Raw genomic sequence first — 22,042 nt, 5'->3', positions numbered from 1 at the left:
GATTATGGTGGAGTTTTGTGATATTGGCGGCTTTAGTTTCTGGTAAAGTTTTGTGTTCCATATTTTTTTTTCATATGGATTCACAAATTGATTATGAGGTGAAGATGTTTATATCACAATTTCAAGGAGTATTCAAGGTTGCGCATGAGAAGGGATCATCTCAGGTTACCCAATTTCTCATGAATAATGGTTCATGCAAATAAGTAGAGTACTCAAGGCTGAGAAGTGATGAGCAACACAACAGAGGATAGTTGCAGGGTTACAGAGATTGTTTAACAGCGGGTATAATGCAAGACTAGTTAAGATGTTGTGCAAAGCTGAAACACTTAAGGTGAGTGAAATTGATATGTTGGTTGTTTTTAACTTAGTTGGCACTCAAGCTGGGGGAGACGAGAATGCCAAGTTTGTTGTGAGCTAAGAACAAATATTATGGGGGAGCTCTACTAGTGGTTAGAGATTAAAAAATGAGATTGAGTATCAAACTAAGTTAAAAAGGGGGAGAATGAGGATGTTTGATCTTTCAAGACACATTGCATGTGAGGATGTTTGATCTTTCAAGATACATTGCATGATGTACCATAAAATCAGAGATAGAAGGAGATTTAAAACTCAGTCATCAAGGGAGAGATTGAAGATATTGTGATGACTGATTTTATAAGATGCATAGAATTGAAAAGTCAATCATTAAGGGAGAGATTGAAGCTGGTTTTAAAAGGAGCATGGATTATAAAACTCAATCACCAAGGGAGAGACTGAAGATGTTGTGTTGATTGAAGTTTTATAAGGCTTAGAACATGTCATGGATTCTCTACTAAAACAAGACAAAACTGACACAGAGGCTGATGCATTACATGATACAAATGCCGGAAGAATTGACACAGAAGATGAAGTATTACTTCACAAAAAGAATGAGGTATTACTTAATACAAATGCTGGTAGAGCAGAGCTTAAGTAGTACTTGGTGATCGTGCTGACACAATGATTAACACAAAGCAGAAAAGAGAAGGTGTTGAATTAAGAACCTTGCAGTTAGATATATAACGTCTGAAGCAGTTCTTGTACTAGTCCGACGTTAATACAGGAAGTAGTACAAGAAGCTGAACTGAAGAGTTTGAGTACAGAAACTTAAGGTCGACTTGGACAAGCGAAGTGGCGGTTGTTGAGCTGGATGAACATCCTGAATGGAAGATTCAAGATGGGATCATGGAGAGAAACTTTCCTATTTGTTGTATAATAGGAAATTCCTATTAGTTGTATAATAGGAAAATTGTCAACCCTAGGGGTTGTACAATTGTTAATCTCTCAATTCCTATTTGTTGTATAATAGGAAAGTTGCTAACCCTAGGGGTTAGGCAATTTATATAAATACCGAGAAGGCGCTTCATGAAGACGCGCGCGCTTCAAGGTAGTCTTGAGAGATGCACACAAGATGTGTGGTGTCGCCCCATTAATAAGATAGAGAGATCTTTTTGATGGTTCATTCAGCTAGAAAAGAATGATAGGCATAGTAGTGCTTGTATCATATGCAGTTGTAATTGCTATCTTGTTCTAGTGAATTTGTTCTGGACTAGGTCCCGGGGATGTAGGAAAAACCGAACCCCGTTAACAAAGCTCTTGTGTTATTTACTTTTTGCTCATACAAAGTCGAAGTCGATCATTCACGTACTTAAGCATATAGAGTTAGCCACAAATTTGCGTTTTCAAACTTGAAATTTACGTATTCATCTCACTTGTTTAATTTGAAAATATATTAAAACTGATAATTATTTATTTATGTAAAACATGCTCACAATAGTCTGGGGCCTTGCGGTCGAGTGATAAAGAGACGAGATTAGAGTACTAAGAGCATCTCCAATGGTTTGCTCTATTTTTCTCTATAATAGAGAGAAAAAAATAGCAATCTATTTTAGAGGTAAATTTGCTCCAATTCACCTCTATTCTCATCTCTAAAATAGAAATTGCTATATTTTTCTTTATTTATAGAGGAAAAAAGTAGAGTTTTTCTATTTCGAGGAAAAAATAGCAATCTCTATTTTAGAGGTGAGAATAGAGATGAGTTGGAGTAAAAAATAGAATTTCTCTATTATGGAGGAAAAAATAGAGCAAACCATTAGAGATGGTCTAACACGCTTCGAATTCGACTTACCTTATGCGGAAAATACACATTGTTTCTATACACACCAATAAAAATATAGGTCCTTACTCACATCCTATTTGTAACACATTTGTTTCTATATATACACATTCGTGGGTAGTATGGATCCTTTCCATAGTGAAAGCAAGAGCTGTTAACCCTAATAAACGAGAAGAGATGGTGGCTCAAACTGATCACTTCATCTTATCTTTACTTATTACATCAAATAGTCTATATATAGTAAAGATTAAGGTTTACAAGATTAGGTTTATCCCTGACAAGTGTCATCATCTGTAGAGGATTGCAGATCCTAGAGAAGTGAATCTATTCATTGTTTGGAGCGGTGTGTAAGCTGTAGAGTGAGCTGTCTTCAATGGTTTGACTGTACGGCAAAGTGCACATGACTCTGCTTTGTTATTGTTGCAGAGCATTTCACGACTCATAATCTTAATGGGCTGGAAATCATTGGCGAGGCCCACCTTCTTACCTTGTTGGACCGAAACAACAAGAGCAGTGTTGTTCTGCTTTACATCCCCTTCAAACTTTGTGTGGACGGTGATACTACACGAAGTTTGAACTTGAGATCGTTGACCACAGGGATTGGCAAGGACTTTGTGAAGATATCCACCAATTGATGAGCAGATGGAATGTGATAGACTGTCGGTGAACCTTCTGCAACCTGTTCCCGGACATAGTGGTAATGTGTCTTGAAATGCTTGGATTGTTTGTGAAGAGTAGGATTTGTAGAGAGATACACAGCAGAAAAATTGTCACAATACAACTCTGGAGTCTGGGACGGAGGCATGCCAATGTTCTCTAGCAGATCCCTTATCCAGTTTACTTCAGTTACAGTGTCAGACAGACATCGATACTCTGCTTCTGTTGAGCTTCGTGAGACCGATGGTTGATGTTTAGCTGAACAGGAAATGATATTCGTGCCAAGAAAAGTGCAGAATCCTCCTGTGGACCGACTGGTACTTTTACAGCCACCCCAATCACTTTAACTGTAAACACGTAATGTAGAATCAGTATTTTGATTGAAAGAAAGACCATGATCAATGGTACCTTTGATGTATCGAATAATCCTATTGAGTAGGTTGAAGTCTGCCATTGTAGGTGAGTGCATCCGTTGGCACACTAAATTAACTACAAATTGAATATCCTGTCTGGTCAAAGTGAGATATTGTAGTTTACCAGCCAAACTCCAGAAGAAGGTTGGACTATCAAACATGTCCTCGTGTCCTTTAACCTTTTGAAGCTCCAAAGGTAAAGGTGTTGCTGTTGGAGCACAGTCAGTCATTCCTGCAGGGAGCACAGTCAGTCATTCTTGCAGCAATGAGAAGATCCTCTGCATATTTGTGTTGATTGAGGAATAAACCATCAAGATGATGATGACATTGATTGCCAAGAAAATAACTCATTTTGCCCAAATCTTTCATACAAAATTCTTCACTTAGATCCTGGAGAAGCTTGTTGATCAACTCCGGATTACTCCCAGTTAAGACAATATAATCAACATAGAGAAGCAACACAATGATGTCATTATCTCTGTCATACACGAAGAGTGAGGGATCCTTCAAACTGCATGTGAAACCAAACTTTAGGAGAAATGTGTTGAACTTGTCAAACCATGCACGCTGCGCTTGTTTCAATCCATAGACCGCTTTGTTTAGTTTCCACACATGTGATGGATATGCCTCATCTTCAACGCCAAGGGGTTGTCGCATATAAACTGTTTATGTTAAGTCGCCGTGCAAAAAGGCATTTTTAACATCAAGTTGTTTCAGTGGCTACTTGTGAACTGTCGTTGCATGGAGGACGAGACGAACTGTAGCAGTTCTAACAACCGGACTGTATATTTCAAGGAAGTCAACTCCCTCTTTTTGATCATTACCTTTGGCAACAAGACGTGCTCTGAGTTTATCAAGGCTGCCATCTGCATTGATCTTTGTTTTAAAAACCCACCTGCAGCCTAGAACATTCATTTCTTCTTCATGTGGAACCAAATCAAAAGTGTTAGTCTCCACAAAAGTTACTACTTCTTCTCCCATTGCTGCTGTCCACCCTGGATGTTTGAGAGCCGACACTACAGCCTTAGGTTCTTCAACCGGCGTTTGAGTCATGGTGAGAGCATATTTTGGATTAGGATTTTTTACACCATCTTTCCCCCTCGTTAATAGAGAGTGCTCATTGACTGTTGGAGCAACAAGTGGAGGAAAATCTGCTTCTGAAAATAAAGGAGCTTCATGTAGAGACTCATCATTAGAATCTGACTCTATGTTTCCTTGTGTGTCATTGTCTGAAGTAGGAGATTGAGTACACTCTGAGAAAATCGAGCTTGGCACTATAATCTCATCATGAACCGAGGAAGGAGTGTCAGGTTGCTGCACTGGAGTAGGCTGCAAACCACGTTGCCAAGCTGACAACAATGGTGTTGATGCTGCAGGGATCAGAGCCGAATACTCATCGACAAAGGGATAAACATGTTCATCAAAAAGAACATGTCTACTAATATAGAGACTCAACCAGTGGGAGGATAAATGCACTGATACCCTTTGTAATTCTCATTGAAGCCGAGGAAAACACATTTTAGTGATTTGGGATCAAAATTTTTGTTCCCGTAAGCACGAAGAGTTGGATAACATACACTGCCAAAAACTCATAATGCAGAATAATCTGGTTTATGTGCAAACAGAGCTTCATGTGGACTTTTTGAGTCTAAAAGCACCGAGGAAGGCAGTAAATTACTCAGATAATTGGCAATGAAGAATGCTTCAACCCAGTACTGAGACCCAACTCTCTTAAGTGACTATGTTTTCTCTCTGCCAAACCATTTTGTTGAAGAGTGTAAGGACAAGAGATAAGTTGCTTGAGTCCCCAGTTTGCAAGATGAGTGACAAACTGAGAATTAACAAATTCACCTCCACCATCACATTGAAACATCTTGATTTGCTGATTTAGTTGATTCTCAACAAACTTTTGAATCAACACAAAAACTGAGTAGAACTCTGATTTATTCTTCAATGGATAAAACCAACAAAAACGAGAGTAATTGTCAACAAAGATAACATAGTATCTAAACCCCTGAACAGATGTGATTGTAGCAGGTCCCCACAGATCACAGTGAATCCTCTTAAGAGGTTTACTAGCTACAAAAGTAGAAGAAGAAAAAGGGAATTGAGCACTCTTTCCAAGTCTGCAAGATTCACGCAGCTTGTTGGTGCGCTTGTTTATTGAGATAGCTTCAGCATTAGATAGGAGTTGTAGGACTTATGCACTTGGATGCCCCAACCGTTTGTGCCAAACTTCATCACTAGCAGCCAACTGACGAGTAAAGTAGAAAGCACCAAACACAGGGTTAGCCAGAACATAGTGATCCTTACTCCGGTTTCCGGCTGTGAGGAGCTGTTTGATATGCTTGTCCTTTACACGTACACCATCAGAATCAAATTTAATAGAACAAGGATAATCATCACAGAGCTTTGAGACGGACAACAGAAACTTGGTAATGTTAGGACACACTAACACATCATTAAGAGGAAGAAATGTACCTGATACAGTCTGGAGAAATCGAACCAATATGAGTAATGGGTAAAAATTCACCATTACCAACCATTACCGAGTCATGACCTTGATAGGTTTGAGCTTGTTGCAGGTTGGTTGTAGAGTTGGTGATATGAGCTGTAGAGCCACTATCAGGTAACCACTCAGTGCCAGTGTGTTGGTCTCCATTAGACACTCTCATAGCAGCTAATGCAACAGGCAGTTCTGGCTTCGGGAGAGACTCAACACTTGAAGGTATTGTGTCTATACTTCCCATATATCTGACAAGTTGGTCGAGAGGAGACATTAGATTGCATACTCTGACCACTACCATGTTGCTGAAAACCACGACCTCTGGTAGAGTAATTTCCCCTGCCTCTGTAGCCACCACCAGATCCTGAACGACCTCCTTTGGTGTTTGAACCTCCTCTATCGAAAAAGTCTTTTTCAGTTTGAAAAGCCAAATGAGGCGAGACCACATGAGCACTGTTGTAAGTTTTCAGCTTGTCATCAAACAAGATGACTTTAAACACAACATCTTCATAACAGGGACCAAGGACCGAGTCCATAGAGTGTTCAATAACAGTGGTGACCGACTCATACTCCTTACCAAGACCAGTCAACAAACCTTGAATCTTTTCTAAGTCATTCATAGGAAAGCCAATATAATCAAGTTGATCATAGCTCTGTTTCAGTTCACTAAGATACTCTTCCATTGTTCTTCCTATCTTAAGACAACCCCACAAACGGTTCTGCAACTCAAACTTCCTAGTAGTAGACACCCTATTGAACCTTTTAGCTAGAAAATTCCATACCTCATGAGCAGATTGCATACTGTACACCACTCTTAGAGTTGGTTCCGTCAGTGAACCAAAGATCCAGGCCATGACCAGCTGGTCATTACGAACCCACTTCACAAAGTCTGGGTTAGGCTCTTCAGAAGGACATTCAACAACGTTAGCAGGAAGAGTAGTTGCAAGTCGAGTAGCAGCAGGACGTGTTATCGAACCATTGACATATCCGAGTAACATTTGTGGTGAGAGAAAGGACTCAAATTGAGTCTTCCATAAGAGATAGTTGGACTCTAATAGTTTGAGAGTCACAACTTGAGAAATAGAAAGAGGAGAGGAAGAAAATGAATCTTCTGGAGTCATAGATCGTATTACCGGCGCTCTGATACCATGAAAGCAAGGGCTGTTAACCCTAGTAAACGAGAAGAGATGGTGGCTCAAACTGATAACTTCATCTCATCTTTACTTATTACATCACATAGTCTATATATAGTAAAGACTAAGGTTTACAAGATTATGTTTATCCCTGACAAGTGTCATCATCTGCAGAGGATTGCAGATCCTAGAGGAGCGAATCTATTCATTGTTTGGAGCGTTGTGTGAGCTATAGAGTGAGTTGTCTTCAATGGTTTGACTGTACGGCAAGGTGCACATGACTCTGCTTTGTTACCGTTTCAGAGCATTTCACGACTCGGAATTTTAATGGGCTGGATATCATGGCGAGGCCCACCTTCTTACCTTGTTGGACCGAAACAACAAGAGCACTGTTGTTCTGCTTTACACATAGGTCCTAGATCTACACTGAATTATCATTAAAAAATGGTCAAATTATCATCTGTTCAGTTCAATACAATAGAAGTTATTCTACATTAAACTTATGAGTTATAATTACTAAAGATAATAAATTTTATTCAACTAATATAAAAAGAAATATAGTGTTCATTGATGGTATTCAATAATTAAAAAAAAAAAAAAAAACTGAAATGTTGTTAAAAACTGAAATTTTACTGACAAAAAAAATATATAAATAGAGATCAACAAAACTACAAAAATCTGTTCTTCTCAGTAGAATTCATAGTAAACAAAAAATAATAATATGGATATTTCAAAAACATATGTGACTATTTTCTTTGTAGGAATATTGACAGTTTCGTTTTTAAACTAAAGCATTTTGGCCAATCCAGGTAGTTGTTATTGTTAAATTATCTTTGATCATTTGAATAGCAATGGTTGAACTTTTTTTTTGGTCATAAAACGTATTTTTATATTGCAGCAATCGAGCAAGAGGGAAATTGCATTGGGCCATGTGATGCATCCTACGGTAATAGAAAATGCGACGATGAATGTACAAGTAAACAATATGCATATGGACAATGTGATTATCAAATAAAAGGTCAAGACAACCCACAATGTTGTTGCTACACAACACAGAAAAGGAACTCATACTCCTTTTAGTTATTGGCGATCTTCAACTTTTTGATAATGAATAAAATAAGACTATTATTATTATTATTATTATTATTATTATTATTATTATAATAGCGTTTTTGTAATCTAATTATATTTGTCTCAACGTTTATTAGAACGTTATGTTTTTCTCTAATTATATTTTGTAAGATGATTTTTTGTTGTTGCCATGAAAATTTTGTTACCCAACTAAAATTTTAATCTACATATACATTTTTTAAGTACATTTTTGGTTCTACCCTTTCATTTGTATTTATTTACAAAGTTAATCCCTAAAATATTTCCAAAAATACAATACTTCAGATTTTGTTTCCTAGATATTTTACATTTCATTCCAACTAAAAAAAATTACAGCAAAATCAATATGGAAACAAAAACTATGATATATTTAACCATATCTTCTATTGTGTTTTGAAACAAAGAAAACAACAATTTGATTCTCATTTTATTTTCCAATAACTGTGAGCTTTGATTTTAAACGTAAGAAGAACTTCGATTCACATTTATTTAAATATTATAATTAATATATATATACTTAAAAAAATTAAAATATTATGAATACATAAAATTAAAAAGTTTAAAATACTATATAATATGGTTATATAGTAGATGAGTTATAAAGAGGACATGTTGGAATTAATAAAATATCACTAAATTTGTGCTAACACGGGTTAAATCCTCATTTTATTATTTTTCAACACTATTAATATTAGAATATTTGATATATAAAATCAAGTTGATTTAACTAAGATTGTGTAAAATAATTAAATCATTAGGAACAATGTGACTAATCATAGCGTATAAATGATTTATTATATATTTAGATCCATTAATTTTTTGTTATAATAATTTTAAAATCAAAATAGAACCTCAAACACTAAACAAAATAAAGTAAATATAACAAACAAATGGTCATGAACTATATTACGGTTAAAAAATTAATATAAATATTTAGCCGTACAATTAGCTGAAAAAATTAGTTAGTCCACTATTTGCAAAACATCCAATATTTAACAAATAAATACAGCATAAAATACTAAAAATAAAAATTATATGCACGCGGTTAAAATCTAGTAATTTTACAATATCGAAGACATATATAAGAATGAGTTAAGTTTAATCCTATGCATTTAGGATAGCCCAAAAATTAAGAAACAATAAATACTTTGTTATTTTTTTATAATCAATATATAGATAAACTTGTTTACAAATAAAAAATCTTTGAATTATGCTAAATACAAATTAAGAAAATACGAAAACACACACATATATATATATACTAGATGAGGACCCGCCCAATGTGCGGGTTCAAAGTTTTATAAATTAAATTAAATTTAACAAAAATATATTAAAATTTGTTGTATTTTATTTATAAATTTTATTTTTATTATAATACATTGATTTATATCCATTTACAAATCTTTTATGTATGTTACTATTAAAAGTGTATTTTTTTACACCTAAATATACTCTATGTTACAAATATATTCTTTATCACCATCTAGAAAATGTCTATATAAACACATTAAGCCAACTATTTTACTTTCACTTCTGCATAGTTTTTTAATTACTAAAAATATTTTGAATAAAAAATATATTACATAATATACTAATCAATGATGTATCATCACAATAATGTATAACCACCATGGAGAAAACCTCTGCTCTGCCCTCATCTCTTATGGAGAGAACCTTGCGTCCAACCTCCTCCACCATGGGGAGAACCTTGGCTCCGCCTTCCTCCCTTGGGGTGATAACCTTGTGTCCAACCTCCTCCACCTTCCTCCCTTGGGTAGATAACCTTATATCCAACCTTCTCCACCACAGAGAGAACCTCGGCTCTGCCCTCCTCCTGTGTGCAGAGAAAATGTTCACGCCTTTTAGTTATCTCAAAATGGCTTGCTCCGACAACCAATGAAAGTAAAAAAAATTTTCTAACGTCACAAAATCTTTTGATAGTAACTAATGTTAAATTTTCCAATGTATTCGTGGAAGTGTCTTTGACACACCATGATGTAGCCTCTATCTCTGTAACGCCTAACCCGCTACCTTGCTTAGTAAGCCCATGTCCACTCTCAGTCCCTGGACCCACTTTCCTAAGTGGGCCCTACCTTGCTTAGAGGCTTTAAAAACTTGTTTACCGACCTATCAAATCAACAAATGATCTTTTCATGTGTTTTGTTCTCACTCGCACAGTTCCGACAATCACTTCCAGGCAGGTCACCCATCATGAAGTTTCTCAGGACCCTTGACCGAAAAAAATAAGTACATTTTGGTGACGTATGTGGCCAAAACAATCTTTTTAAACCTTTTCGCAAACCAAGGTATCATAGTCTTTGAGCTCCTATGGAACTATCAACAACGATTTATTTTTTTCAATCTATCTATCTATCTTTGTTGTACGCTTGTGTTTGATTAGTTATTTTATCTATTCATTAGGTTGATGAGGTTCTACTCGTTATCTTCCTTTGGGATTGAATGAATAATGGTAACAATTATGTTTGCAAAAAAATGAAGGGTTTATGACCAACCAATCAAGGTTGAGAAATTAAAAGAAAATTAATTTGACATAATTAAAGAAACAATAGAAAATTATAAGCATGGTAATTTGTAATATATGAATCCCAAATAATTCAAAGATGAAAATATAAATTAAATAAAACAATCTAAAAAACTACAATAAATTTTAAAATACAGTATTAGGAAAAGAAAACGCATAAATTAATTTTTTTTTGGGTCAACATGTTAATCTTACCTATTTCCAACTGAAAAAGGAGAAAGTACGAGAAAATTTTGGTTTAGAAAAATAAGAAAAATTTATCTTTGCATTAAAAAAATTTCCCAATTAAACAAAGTTGAAAGCAGTTTTTTTGAATAAAATATTTAAATATGAAACGATCTATGTTTATATAGAAGTAAGTATTTATAAAATTTTAAATTAATAATTAACTGTATATTTTCTTTAATCTTTTTTTCTATATTTTTTTGTAGAATTAATAACTTAAAATAAAAATAAGTAAATAATATTATAATTTTGAATTTTATGAAATATATATATATATATATATATATAAAATCTCCTTATAATTATTTTAAAAAAAAATTTGTATTTTTTTTTTATAAATTCTGTAATTTTTGGTAATTATCTTTTTACATTATTAATATTTTTAAAACAAAAGATTTTATTTTTGTTGTAATCAAATTCTTCATATTAAATATTAACTTTTACATATGTCAAAATCTGAGATTGATAACTTGATACATGTCAAAATCTTGTTAATAGTTAATATTAAAAACCCAACTTTATATAATAAGATATTATGCAAAATACAAATAAAAAAAAATTATGTTAAAACTATAAACAATATTTCGGTGTGTGTGTGTATATCGTTGATCCAATCGTTTAATATACTTTTGAAAAGAAGAAAAAAAATCATATATAATCTGTACGAAGATAAAAGATTATATATCTCCTAACGAGTAACGGCCAATTTTTAATCCTCTTTACTGTATTTCTAAACTTCACTTCCTTCACCTTCAATGGAAGCGAGAATCATCCTCCAAATTCAAATCCTTTGGAACCCTAATCGCCAATCCTTTCGCCGTCCTTGTCTACATCTTCCGCGTTTTTTTATCAGAGCTTCTTCTTCAACCTCACAGGTTCTCTCATTCCTCCTCTTCTTCTTCTTCTTTTTCCTTTTTCTTCTCTCTCTTTTTACTCAATTTTTTTTCCGTGTTTTTCTTCACCAGAAGCCGAGAAGTTACAAAGGTCCGAAACCGAGTACGAACTTGGTAGCCGATTTCATTTCCAGAAACGATGACTTGGCTCGTAGCTTACCTATCTACGTCGGAGGCGCTTCTCTTTTGGCTGTTCTCTTCAATCGTACTGTTTCCGGTATCGCTCCTGTTGCCGATGCTAGCAGGTACAAATTTGATTAAACCGGACTCTTGAGAAATCTGAGATTGATACAATTTGGGGTTTCCCAATATGGGGGATTTTGATATGACCATTGGCTTTTGGTGTTTTGATGTAGCTCACAGTCTAGAGCAGATCTATTGGCGCTTGGCTTGGCTGTAACCAATTTATTAACCGGTTTAGTTTGGTTATCGATCCGACCTAAGTCCATTACACCTGTGAGATTTCTCTTTTCTCCTTCAATAAACCATATTTGATATAAAGCAAAATGTGATTCTTGGTTTTGTTTTTGATATCATCAGGTCAATCCTGAAGGTGTGGATTGCAAAGTTGTAGATTCCGATCTTCCTACATCGATAGTTTCCGAATTGTTATGGTAATCCTCTGCTTCATATCTCTTATTGGATGGATGTTCTTGTGGAAAGATATAAGTAGAAATTGAATCTGACTTTTTTTTTCTGTTCACTTAGGGGTTGGGAATCTCTTAAGTTAGCAACATGTTGTAAGTCTCTAGTTATTGTCTACAATGGCATTTGTCTTATACAAATAGGGATGGTTGCTGAATCTCCACAAGATAAGAAACGAGTGGTAGTAAACACTGATAAGCTGATGCAAGGATCGGTTTACCGAGGCGTAATGAAATCCAAAGCACGTAAGTAGTACGGATTTTTCGTTTATATGTTTGTCTACGATTGTGCATTTATCTAAGAAATGGAAACTGGTTTTGTTTATCAGAAAGTTACTTGGCCAATCTTTCTCTATATCCTGGGAGATCAGAGCTGCCATTTCTGCCTGCAAACACACAGGTTTTCTGAGACTTCAAGTGTTATTTCATCAAGTGAGGGAATAATAAAACTGTATGTGTAACAAATGTTTGTTTGCTAGGCGGTAATTTTGCAGCCGCTCGGAGATAAAGGAATCGCAGTCATTGGCGGAAACACTATTAGAGGCTTCACGTCTTCTGACCAGGTAATGAAACATTTAACTTCTCTACGTTGTTTTGTGACTTCAAAAGGTTAATAGGACAAGTGTAAGAGTTAGTTTGTTCATCATATCTAGGCTTGGATTTCTTCAATTGGGGAGAAGCTAGATGCAACTTTGGGGAGATATTTTGTTGATTCCGCTGAGGTTTCCCGGGAAAAAGATTGAATGCAATCAGACCGGGAAAGCGGAAAAAAGAAAGATATAATCATCTTATGAGAAAACATTACAAGCATCAAATCACTAAAGGTAACGAACCATCCCTTTGGTTACACAAAGTCGAAATAAATGTAAAATACATTGGCTTAGAGTTTATGTATTACAACAAATGAAACTTCTTCGCAAGCTAAATATTTTGAAGTGTTGTGTCAGGTAAAGTGTTGCCTTTCGTTACGTTTGTGATTTTCGTTTCGTGTTATTGTGCGAGAGACTAACAAATCAGTGGAGATTACTCTGAAGGATGTTTCTAGACCACGTACTCGTCTCTCCAGAGATTGCATTCCGTTCTGCGAGCTCTCCATGAACTCCTGCAATATTTAAGTACAAGAAAACATTCAAAAGTCAGCACAATACAGTTTGTTGGATGATTCAAAAGATAATCAAATCAATGATTTCAGAGAAAAAGGTAACCTGAAAGAGATCTAACAGACTGGACTGTTGTTTTTCGATCTGAGTAATCTGGTTTCTTATCAGAGACAACTCTTCTGCATTATTCTTTGCCTGAGAAGAACTGTTACTACTACCACTGTCAGTTTTAGGACTCTCCTCATCACTACTCTGAACAACTTGTGACTTGTTCAACTTGTTCGACCTGTTCTCTTTGACCTTAGAAGTTTTTGCCGGGAACAGATTCCGTTTAGCTCCCAATGTCGAATGATTCCGCTTGTCTTTCAACTCCACAGCTTCCTGCTCAACATCCTTAGGATTGTTACTACGATCTAAGGGCTCAACATCAAACGACTTTGAGCTTATTGGTGCGTTCGAATTCCTATCATTGCCTTTCGATGTATTGCTTATCTTTCCCGAAGTTGCAGACAAACCAGGATGAGCTGATTTGGAGGAGGAAGTAGACTCTGAGACCTCTTTTGAATCACCTTCAAGTTGCTTCCATAAACTCAATGTACGATTCATTGTCTCTCTAACAAGTTTGACCTGCACAAATTAAGATTAAAGAATAAGACAAAGAAACTGACTGCACTTGCTTATGAACTACCATCAGTTGTTTCGAATATTTACCTTATCAAACCTTCTGCTCTCAAGAGTACCTACACAGGCCTTCTTATACAAAGGAGCTAATTCTTCTTCCGCCATAGCTACTCTAGCCATCGCCTCCGCGGCTGCTTTCCTCGCACGCCAATCGTTGCTGCTAAGATACTCCGAGACGTTCGGTAAAAGCCAATCTAGCACCGCCTTATCGCTATTTCTACCTCCAACGGCTCCTATTACACTCCCTATAACCCCTAGAAGCTCCGGTTTCGCCTTGAAACCTTCCGACTTAAGCAATTTCCCAATCTTAGGCAGCGCCTTCTGCAGTTGCTCAACATCCAGCTCATCCGCCGCGTCAACCGCAGCCGCTAAACACACGGCAGCGCCGATCTGAGCGTTCAGATCGCAATCGTGGATAAGCGTTTCGATCATCGGCCCCAAGAGGATTGAGAAAGGAGTTCCGGTGATGCTGGTGGTCATATCTACTGAAGCGGTTGCACAAGCGGCGCGGACTGAAGAGTCAGGATCACGTAAGCGGCGGAGAACGGTGGAGACCATCTTAGAGAGGTGAGGAGCGAGAGAATCTCCATGAGAACGAGACAGAACAGAGAGAAGCGAGACACAATGTTTCCTAACCGGAGATTTCGCGGAAGAGTCTGTACTCTGAAGACAATTTATAAACAGAGGAAAAGTCTCCGGCGAGAGATTAAGAGCGATCGAATCAAGCTCTGCGGCGGCGAGGGATAAAGTATCGCGATCAGAGAGACGATTGAGACAAGCGATGACTCGTTGCTTAAGATCGGTAACCGTCACCGCCGGGGGTGGAGAAGAACGGATTTGAACGGAAGGCATTATGAGATCGCCGGAGAAGTTTTTAGAAATCCGCCATGGGAGGAGAGAGCAAAAGCTTTTGTGGAGAGAACTTTTAAGATTTGGCGGTAGAAAAAAAAAAAAGGCAATGAAGAAGACAGTACGGTACGGTTGGTACTACTTGGCTTTTAAACAAGACTCGTCCTTGGCTTGCCTTTTAAACTTGTCATATTTCACCACCTGCCACAAAATTTTACATTTTACTTTTAATTTATATTCCAATGTTTTATTTTTATTATCCTCAACTCCAAAAAAAACTTTTTTCCTTAAGAATTTGTCAATTGAAAAAAAAAACACAATTTTTGTCCTAAACATCGAATATGTCAAATTTATATATTACTTGCTTCTGGTTTGTTTTAAGGGACTTTGTACGTCAAAATAGATTCAACATATTTACCAATAAAGATTCGAAAGTGCACAAGGAATAGTTAAGTAAAATCCGTTTAAGATAATGAGAAAATGTTAGGACTTGAAACTATTTATTAGAGACTGACTATGGTTTAGGATATCTTTAAATTGTTATGTGATTGCCAATCTTATCTCTAAAAATATCTTGGCTTCTATTAAGCATCAATGCATCATGCATGTATAGTTGATAAGTTAGGAGTAAGGAGGTTCACAGAAAAAAAAAAAAAAAAAAAAGAATGTATTGAACGTAAGAATGTAAGGGAAGTTGAATGATATGCATACGAAAAGTTGAGTTAATTGCTAACCACATTAGTAAATAACTAAATACGAATTGGAACACATAAAACGAAATTAATTTCTGAAATCATTAACCAGAAATACTTAGGTTCACTCCTAAGATGAATCTTCTTGTTCACTTTTTCTTTTTCAACCAATCAGAATCTTCTATACATTATTTTGTTGAAAAAGATAAATCAAAATTAAATGAAAAAGCAATACATATTAAAGAAACAAATTCTGTATAATTTTTTTTAAGGAAAGTTAAATATTGGCTTGTTTAAATTTTACAATTAAAATGAAATGATGTATCGGTTTGGGTTTACAAATAAGGTGATTAGGGTTTAGATTTTACAATTTAAACAAAATTATATGTTGGTTTGGGTTTACAAATGAAGTGGTTAGGGTTTAGATTTTACAATTAAAACGAAATTGTATGTCGGTTTGGATTTACAAATGAAATGGTTAGAGTTTAGATTTTACAATTAAAACAAAATTATATGTTGGTTTGGGTTTACAAATGAGATGGTTAGGGTTTAGATTTTATAAGTAGAACGAAATTATATGTCGGTTTGGGTTTACAAAAAAGATGATTAGGGTTTAGATTTTACGATTAGAAGGAATTTAACAAAACAAAAATAGTACTAGTATTGTTCATTAAGAATTGTTCATTAACAAAACAAAAATAGTACTAGTACTTAATTTTGATATCAATATTATTATTAAAAGTTTATAAAAGAGAGAAAGATTCCGGTAGATGTTATTTTATTGCAAAGCAAAAGAAGGAAACTAATATCCTCAATGAGCTAATGAGCAAGTCAAGCAAACACGGTTTCTTCTTAACACGTAACATAACGTGAAATGAACTATTCTTTCCATTCTAAGTCCAAAAGTTAGGATCATATGCACTGTTATAAATATTTATATTTTATAACCAAAAAAATCTTGAAGTCGCACTGTCTTTTTTTCTAAATAAAATCAAGATTGTAAGTTTAATAAATATGAGTATAAACTAGACAAAGAAAAGTCTATATTTTGAGCGAGGAATGTAAGTAATGGTAGTCATCATGTTTGCCCATAGCCATAGGAAACCCACCTAAAGTTTATGGGAAACATGTTTGTCTGAACTTATTTGAAGAAATCCCCAAGCGGGAAAAACTTAGAACTAGAATTGTTGTCGATTTTGATGTTATTTTTGGTTTTATTCAATTAAAAAATCTTTTTCTTAAAATCAAAAATCTAAATTTTGATAGTTTTAGTCAATTTTTAAAATCAAATCTAAACTCTAAAGTTTCATTGGTTTTTCATTTCTTAACGTGACTTAATTTTTTAAAAATATTTTAAATCAAAATTCAAAATCCAAAACCCACTTAAAATTTGCAAGCATTCATTTTAATCATGTGTAATATTGATATCATGTGGTCTCATCTATGTTAAAATCCTATATATGGTTGAAAGTAATTATGAATAGCCTATTTTTGAATAAGAAAATGTGAATATCCTTGATCAATCGCCATATATCTTAAAATCTAGGACTATTTTCAAAAACACCTCTTTTCTTAGGTCACTTTTCAAAAATACTTTTTCATGTTGTCTATTTTCAAAAAATACTCTTTTTCTATGTATAAAATGACTAAATTCTAAGCCCTAATCTTAAAATAGTAAACTCTACCCCTCAAAACTATATCCTAAATATAAAATAGAGAACCCAAACCTTTAAAAAAAAAATTCTGAAAATGAATTAAACATATTGTAATTGTGTAAAAGAGGATAAAACTAAAAATATTCAAAAAAGGTAATTTTGAAAAGAGGTATCCAAAAAGTGTATTTCTAAAGAATTCTCTAAAATCTATCCAAACAATGTTAATAACATTGAACAGTTTCACAATTCTACTTTACAAGAGATATGAATAAATTACAAATAAATAAAAATCAGTGAAATCAGTAGAAAACAACCGAAATATATATACTAGATAAGGACCCGCCCGATGTGCGGGTTTAAAGTTTTGTAAATAAAATTAAATTTAATAAAATATATTAAAATTTATTGTACATTAAAAGTGTATTTTATCTTAGTATATGTGACAACCCATCCCGCGGACCCCACTAGCTCCCCGCTAGCTGCCCAACGGACCGTCCGTGGATCCCGCTAGCCGCCCAAACGGACTCCAAGCTGGCCCTGCAGGGCATCGATCCTAACCCATTACTGTGGATATCCAAATCCACCAGTAGGTTATTGGTGCGCCAGGCGTTCCTCGAATCCTGGTCTCCACTCTTTAACAACCTTCCCACAGGACAAACTGTCACCAATTGACCTGCAGATCAATTGGGGCAGCTAGCGGTGGGCTAGTAGGGTCCGCAGGACGAGCTATCATAGTATATTGTATGTTACAAATATATTATTTACCTCCCAGAAAATGTCTACATGAACAAATTAAGCCAACTATTATATGTCTCTTTACTTTCACTTTTCATAGTTTCTTTAATCACTAAAATTGTTGGCTTAAAAAATATTTTGAATAAAAAACAAATTACATCACAATAGTGTATGACTGATTATGGAGAGAACATCGGTTCTGCCCTCCTTTCTTATGGAGAGAACCTTGCGTCCAACTTACTCCACCATGGAGAGAACCTTCGCTCGGCCTTCCTCCCTTGGGGAGATAACCTTGCATTCAACCTCCCCCACCTTCCTCTCTTGGGAAGATAACCTTGCGTCCAACCTTCTCTACCATAGAGAGAACCTCGGCTCTGCCCTCTTAATGTGTGGAGAGAACATGTTCACATCTTTTAGCTATCTCCAAGTGGCTTGCTCTAGCAACCAATGAAACTAAAGATCATTTTCCAACGTCACAAAATCTTTTGATAGTAACTAATGTTAAATTTCCAAGATATTTCATGAAAGTTTCTTTGACACACCATGATGTAGCCTCTATCTCCAAGCTCCTATGGATCTATCAACAACGATCTATGTTTATTGTAGGTTTGTGTTTGATTAGCCTATTTTATCCAACCATCTCTTTATCTCCTTTTGAAATTGAACGAATGGTAACAATTATGTTTGCACAAAATAAAGGTCTATAACCAACCAATCAATGTTGAGAAATTAGAAGAAAATTATTTTGACATAATTAATGAAATAATTGAAAATTATAAGCACGGTAATATATAAATCTCAAATAATTCAAAGATGAAAATATAAATTAAATAAAACAATCTAAAACTACTACAATAAATTTTAAAATATAGTATTAGAAAAAAAGATGCATATATTAATCTTCCATTTTTTTTAGGTCAACATATTAATCTTACCTATTCCAAACTGAAAAAGTAGAAAGTAGGAGTATATTTTGGTTTAAAAAAATAAGAAATTTTTTTCTTCCCATTAAAAAAAGTTTGACCAATATAACAAAGTTGAAAGTAATATTTTTGAATAAATTATTTTGTTAGATGAATAATAGGACGATCTACGTTTATATAGAAGTGAGTATTTACATTTTTTAGAAGTAATAAATTTCGGTATATTTTCTTTAATCCCTTTTATATTTTATGAGAAAATTTATTCCAAGGAACTTATTGTTTTTTTTTTTTTTAATTCTTGCTTCTCACTTTTTTGTAAGACGTACTATCATTCCACGATAAGAACGTTTTCTACTTTAGTTGATCTAGTGTTATATAATCTATGTTGTTGTTATCTTGCATTTGTGTATTCATCTTTTTTTTATGCTACCCTTCATGCAAATTAATAGAAATAATAATAACACCGTGAGAAATTTGTTAATCCCAAAAACCTTAGTTATTATGCATAAGAAACTTTGTTAACACTTCAAAGTCAAATATTGTGTAGTATGCATTATGAAATTGAGAAACGAAACAAAATTCAAAGAAAAGACGACAAAAACCTTTGTAATATCTAGAAATCTTTCTATATAGTTGCTTCGATTAGACAACAAACAAATTGCTTTCGAGACTTCTTCAAGAACAATGATGTGTCAAACAAAAGGTTAATAAAAAACAAAAAAAAAATTTACCAAGAAAAACAAAACTAGTCAAATTTTTTTGTTTTTTGACAACAATCGAAATTATTTTGTTTGGTGAAAAATATGTCATCATCTATTTGCTTATATAGAAGGGTGTATTTACAATCTTTTTCTTTTTAAGATTAACAAAGTTTTTTTCTAATATAATAAGATTATTGTAATCTTATGTATCGTTTTACCAAACTTGAAAACTGTGATTTTTTATCGTTAAAATTGATACGTGTCATGATCTGATGAATTACTAAATTTGATATGTGATTTATGATCGTTAAAATTGACACGCGTCATAATCTGATAAGTTACTAATTTGGATATTTAATCATTAAAACTGACACATCTCACAATCTGGTGAGTTACTAATTATGAGAACCAAACTTTATCATCTAACTTTATATTATAAGATATATATTAAGCAAAAAAAAATCAATTAGAACTCTTTTAAACGGCTCATATCAGAACATTGGGCCTTTCAAGCCCATTATGGCCCAAAAACACCCAAAAAAGAACTTGCACCGCTTGTAAAGTTTTCTGGATTTTTGCTTCATCTTCTTGTTTCCAATGCTAAGATTTTAACATCTGGTAGCTCTGGAGATCGAGTGTGGGATTCTCGAGGATGTTTAGGTCACCGGAGAAAGTGAAGATGTATGATACAGTAGTAAAAGGGGAAGGAGTGTACACGTGTAAGGTGGAAATTAGAAGTGGAATCGATCAGTTGGAGTTCAGAGACTGATTTGGGATCATTCATGAAAAAGTTGTTGAAGTTTGTTAGATTTTAGCTTTCTCTCTCTCTAGTTCTGGGTTTGTATAACTTTGATTCATCCTCTGTGAAGAGCCCTAAGAGGTCCTTACAAGATGAATTAGAGGATTCCTCGTTTTACAGATCCAAGTATTGATTTTGTGATTGAGCTCCAACTGATCTCAGCCATCGATTCAACTTGTAATCTCAGCCATCGGTTCAACTTTACGCGTGTCAATTCCTTCCCCTTTGACTGTATCAGGTTAACTGGCTAAGGCTTCTATGGAGGAGAATGGAGTTTTGAATGTAACTGTGTGCCTAAAGTGGAGATGATGAAGAAGAAGGTTCAAGTTAAGTCAATTGAAATCTTTGGTTGAGCCAATTTGAGCTTGAATTTGAATTTTCTGTGGTCTTTGCTTTTGTGTGTGTGTGTGTGTGTCTCTGATGAATATGCTTCTTTGTTTTTCAATATAGTTTAGTTGCTATGCTATTAGGCCTATTAGTTTAGATGCTTATGTTCTATGTAATGGTTTAAGAGATTATCTAAACTGAGATGGATCTTGATATGTAGTCAAATCATGAGTTTCAGTGCATGCCACGGCTAAAAGTGTTTGGATATTGGTTTTACCTTTAGTGAGTTAAAAGCTTGTATATGGAGTTAGAATCGAAGCTTGTTTGTTTGGTTGATTATTCCTTTGATGTGATTGTGACATTGTGGTTTATCTTTCTGATGTAGAACTGGTTTCATGGGAGACTCTTTGTAGCAAATTGCCTTCTGTCAACGTTCAAGGGTGAATAAACCAACAGGAACTTTAATCTGACGGCGTTTCGATAGGCTATATTGTTGAGGCATCATTTTGTATTTGACAATTTCAGAAAGCACAGTCATGGTTAAGGAAGGCACTTGAGGTACATACTCAACTGAATCTGCCTTAAGGGTAGCTAATGAGCAAGTAGCAATGCTTAATGATAGATAATGCTAAGTTGCTAAGTTCTTTATGATCTGCTGGGAAATTAACTGAGGAAGCCAATGAGAAACTAAGGCAGGTGTTGGCAGCTTAGCATCGTGGCGAGTAGAGTTACTGAGAATAGGCGGGAATTAAAGCGGTTCACAAAAACGAAAACTCTGGAAGAAAGAGGTTGAGTCTATTAGAAGGCAGCATGCCTCGGGTCATCTCAGTTCTTCTCTCTACCACCATGCCAAGTGTGCATTTTAAATGAAGAACCTTGTAAGCGAGAAAAGCATGTTGTGTCAATAAGATATGACCTTGAAGCCGCCCAAGAGCAAAAGGTTAGATCTTTGGTCAATAAAATGACTGCAACATCTTATTTTCAGAACCTATTGAATGAGAAGATGGAACTTGCATTTGAGTTGGAAAACTGTAAGAAGAGGAAGAGGAAAGCAACAAAGCTATGAAACGCTTAATTTTGGATCTGGAGGTTAGTATCTTTGAAGCAAGGGAAGCGAAGGGGAAGATGCTCTTGATATGGCGACCGTAGCTTCAACGTTGTGGTGCCCAGATTAAAAGTTTGTAGTTGGCCGCCAAAAGATACATTTGAAAACTAATTTAAAATGTCTGAAGACTGAGATTAGGAAACAACCAAAATGAGTTTGTCAACTCTGTGACTGAGTGTGAACAGCTAAACTTCATTTGATGGTTTGTGTGAAAAAAA

General features: G+C 34.8%; 3 protein-coding genes across 9 annotated transcripts; 2 read left to right on the top strand and 1 right to left on the bottom strand.

The window, feature by feature from the left end:
* Nucleotides 1–7,564: 7,564 nt before the first annotated feature.
* On the top strand, nucleotides 7,565–7,923 carry LOC109125413 (putative defensin-like protein 63). The gene is given in 2 exon segments (XM_019227031.1): nucleotides 7,565–7,652; nucleotides 7,742–7,923. Coding segments are annotated over 2 exon segments (270 nt in total).
* A 3,332-nt stretch (nucleotides 7,924–11,255) lies between these two features.
* Nucleotides 11,256–15,220, top strand: LOC104700763 (protein COFACTOR ASSEMBLY OF COMPLEX C SUBUNIT B CCB4, chloroplastic). Of its 7 annotated transcripts, none has more exons than XR_015561712.1 (10): nucleotides 11,362–11,595; nucleotides 11,686–11,858; nucleotides 11,970–12,069; nucleotides 12,154–12,227; nucleotides 12,322–12,503; nucleotides 12,587–12,657; nucleotides 12,737–12,820; nucleotides 12,911–13,081; nucleotides 13,205–13,952; nucleotides 14,106–15,220. XR_015561712.1 is itself a non-coding variant. In XM_010416336.2 (8 exons), the coding sequence occupies exons 1-8, from the start codon at nucleotides 11,476–11,478 to the stop codon at nucleotides 12,998–13,000; spliced, it is 894 nt and encodes a 297-aa protein (XP_010414638.1). In that variant the 5' UTR covers nucleotides 11,256–11,475; the 3' UTR covers nucleotides 13,001–13,209. The 7 variants fall into 7 exon arrangements, 2 of the variants coding, with proteins under 2 accessions (XP_010414638.1, XP_087314125.1); XR_015561711.1 differs by having other exon boundaries at nucleotides 14,093–15,220; XR_753638.3 differs by having other exon boundaries at nucleotides 13,205–15,220.
* On the bottom strand, nucleotides 13,018–14,890 carry LOC104700764 (TORTIFOLIA1-like protein 5). Its single transcript, XM_010416337.3, has 3 exons — nucleotides 14,069–14,890; nucleotides 13,463–13,984; nucleotides 13,018–13,359 (listed from the first exon to the last, which is right to left on the bottom strand). The coding sequence occupies exons 1-3, from the start codon at nucleotides 14,888–14,890 to the stop codon at nucleotides 13,201–13,203; spliced, it is 1,503 nt and encodes a 500-aa protein (XP_010414639.1). The 3' UTR covers nucleotides 13,018–13,200.
* Nucleotides 15,221–22,042: the final 6,822 nt, after the last annotated feature.

This window comes from Camelina sativa, chromosome 7, assembly GCF_030686135.1.
Source record: "Camelina sativa cultivar CO46 ecotype springtype chromosome 7, ASM3068613v1".
In the NCBI taxonomy this organism is placed as follows: domain Eukaryota; kingdom Viridiplantae; phylum Streptophyta; class Magnoliopsida; order Brassicales; family Brassicaceae; genus Camelina; species Camelina sativa.
The sequence above is the reverse complement of the archived record's forward strand: the minus strand, read 5'-3'. Positions and strand labels throughout refer to the sequence as shown.

Bases quoted from the DNA above. Each gene is read 5' to 3' on its own strand.
- LOC104700764 (XM_010416337.3), bottom strand. From the start codon at position 14,890: ATGCCTTCCGTTCAAATCCGTTCTTCTCCACCCCCGGCGGTGACGGTT. The intron at 13,985-14,068 runs GTAAATATTCGA...TAATTTGTGCAG, and splicing joins AGAGCAGAAGGTTTGATAAG to GTCAAACTTGTTAGAGAGAC. The intron at 13,360-13,462 runs GTTACCTTTTTC...TAAATATTGCAG, and splicing joins GTCTGTTAGATCTCTTTCAG to GAGTTCATGGAGAGCTCGCA.
- LOC104700763 (XM_087457999.1), top strand. From the start codon at position 11,476: ATGGAAGCGAGAATCATCCTCCAAATTCAAATCCTTTGGAACCCTAAT. The intron at 12,070-12,153 runs GTGAGATTTCTC...TGATATCATCAG, and splicing joins GACCTAAGTCCATTACACCT to GTCAATCCTGAAGGTGTGGA. The intron at 12,658-12,736 runs GTTTTCTGAGAC...TTTGTTTGCTAG, and splicing joins TTCTGCCTGCAAACACACAG to GCGGTAATTTTGCAGCCGCT.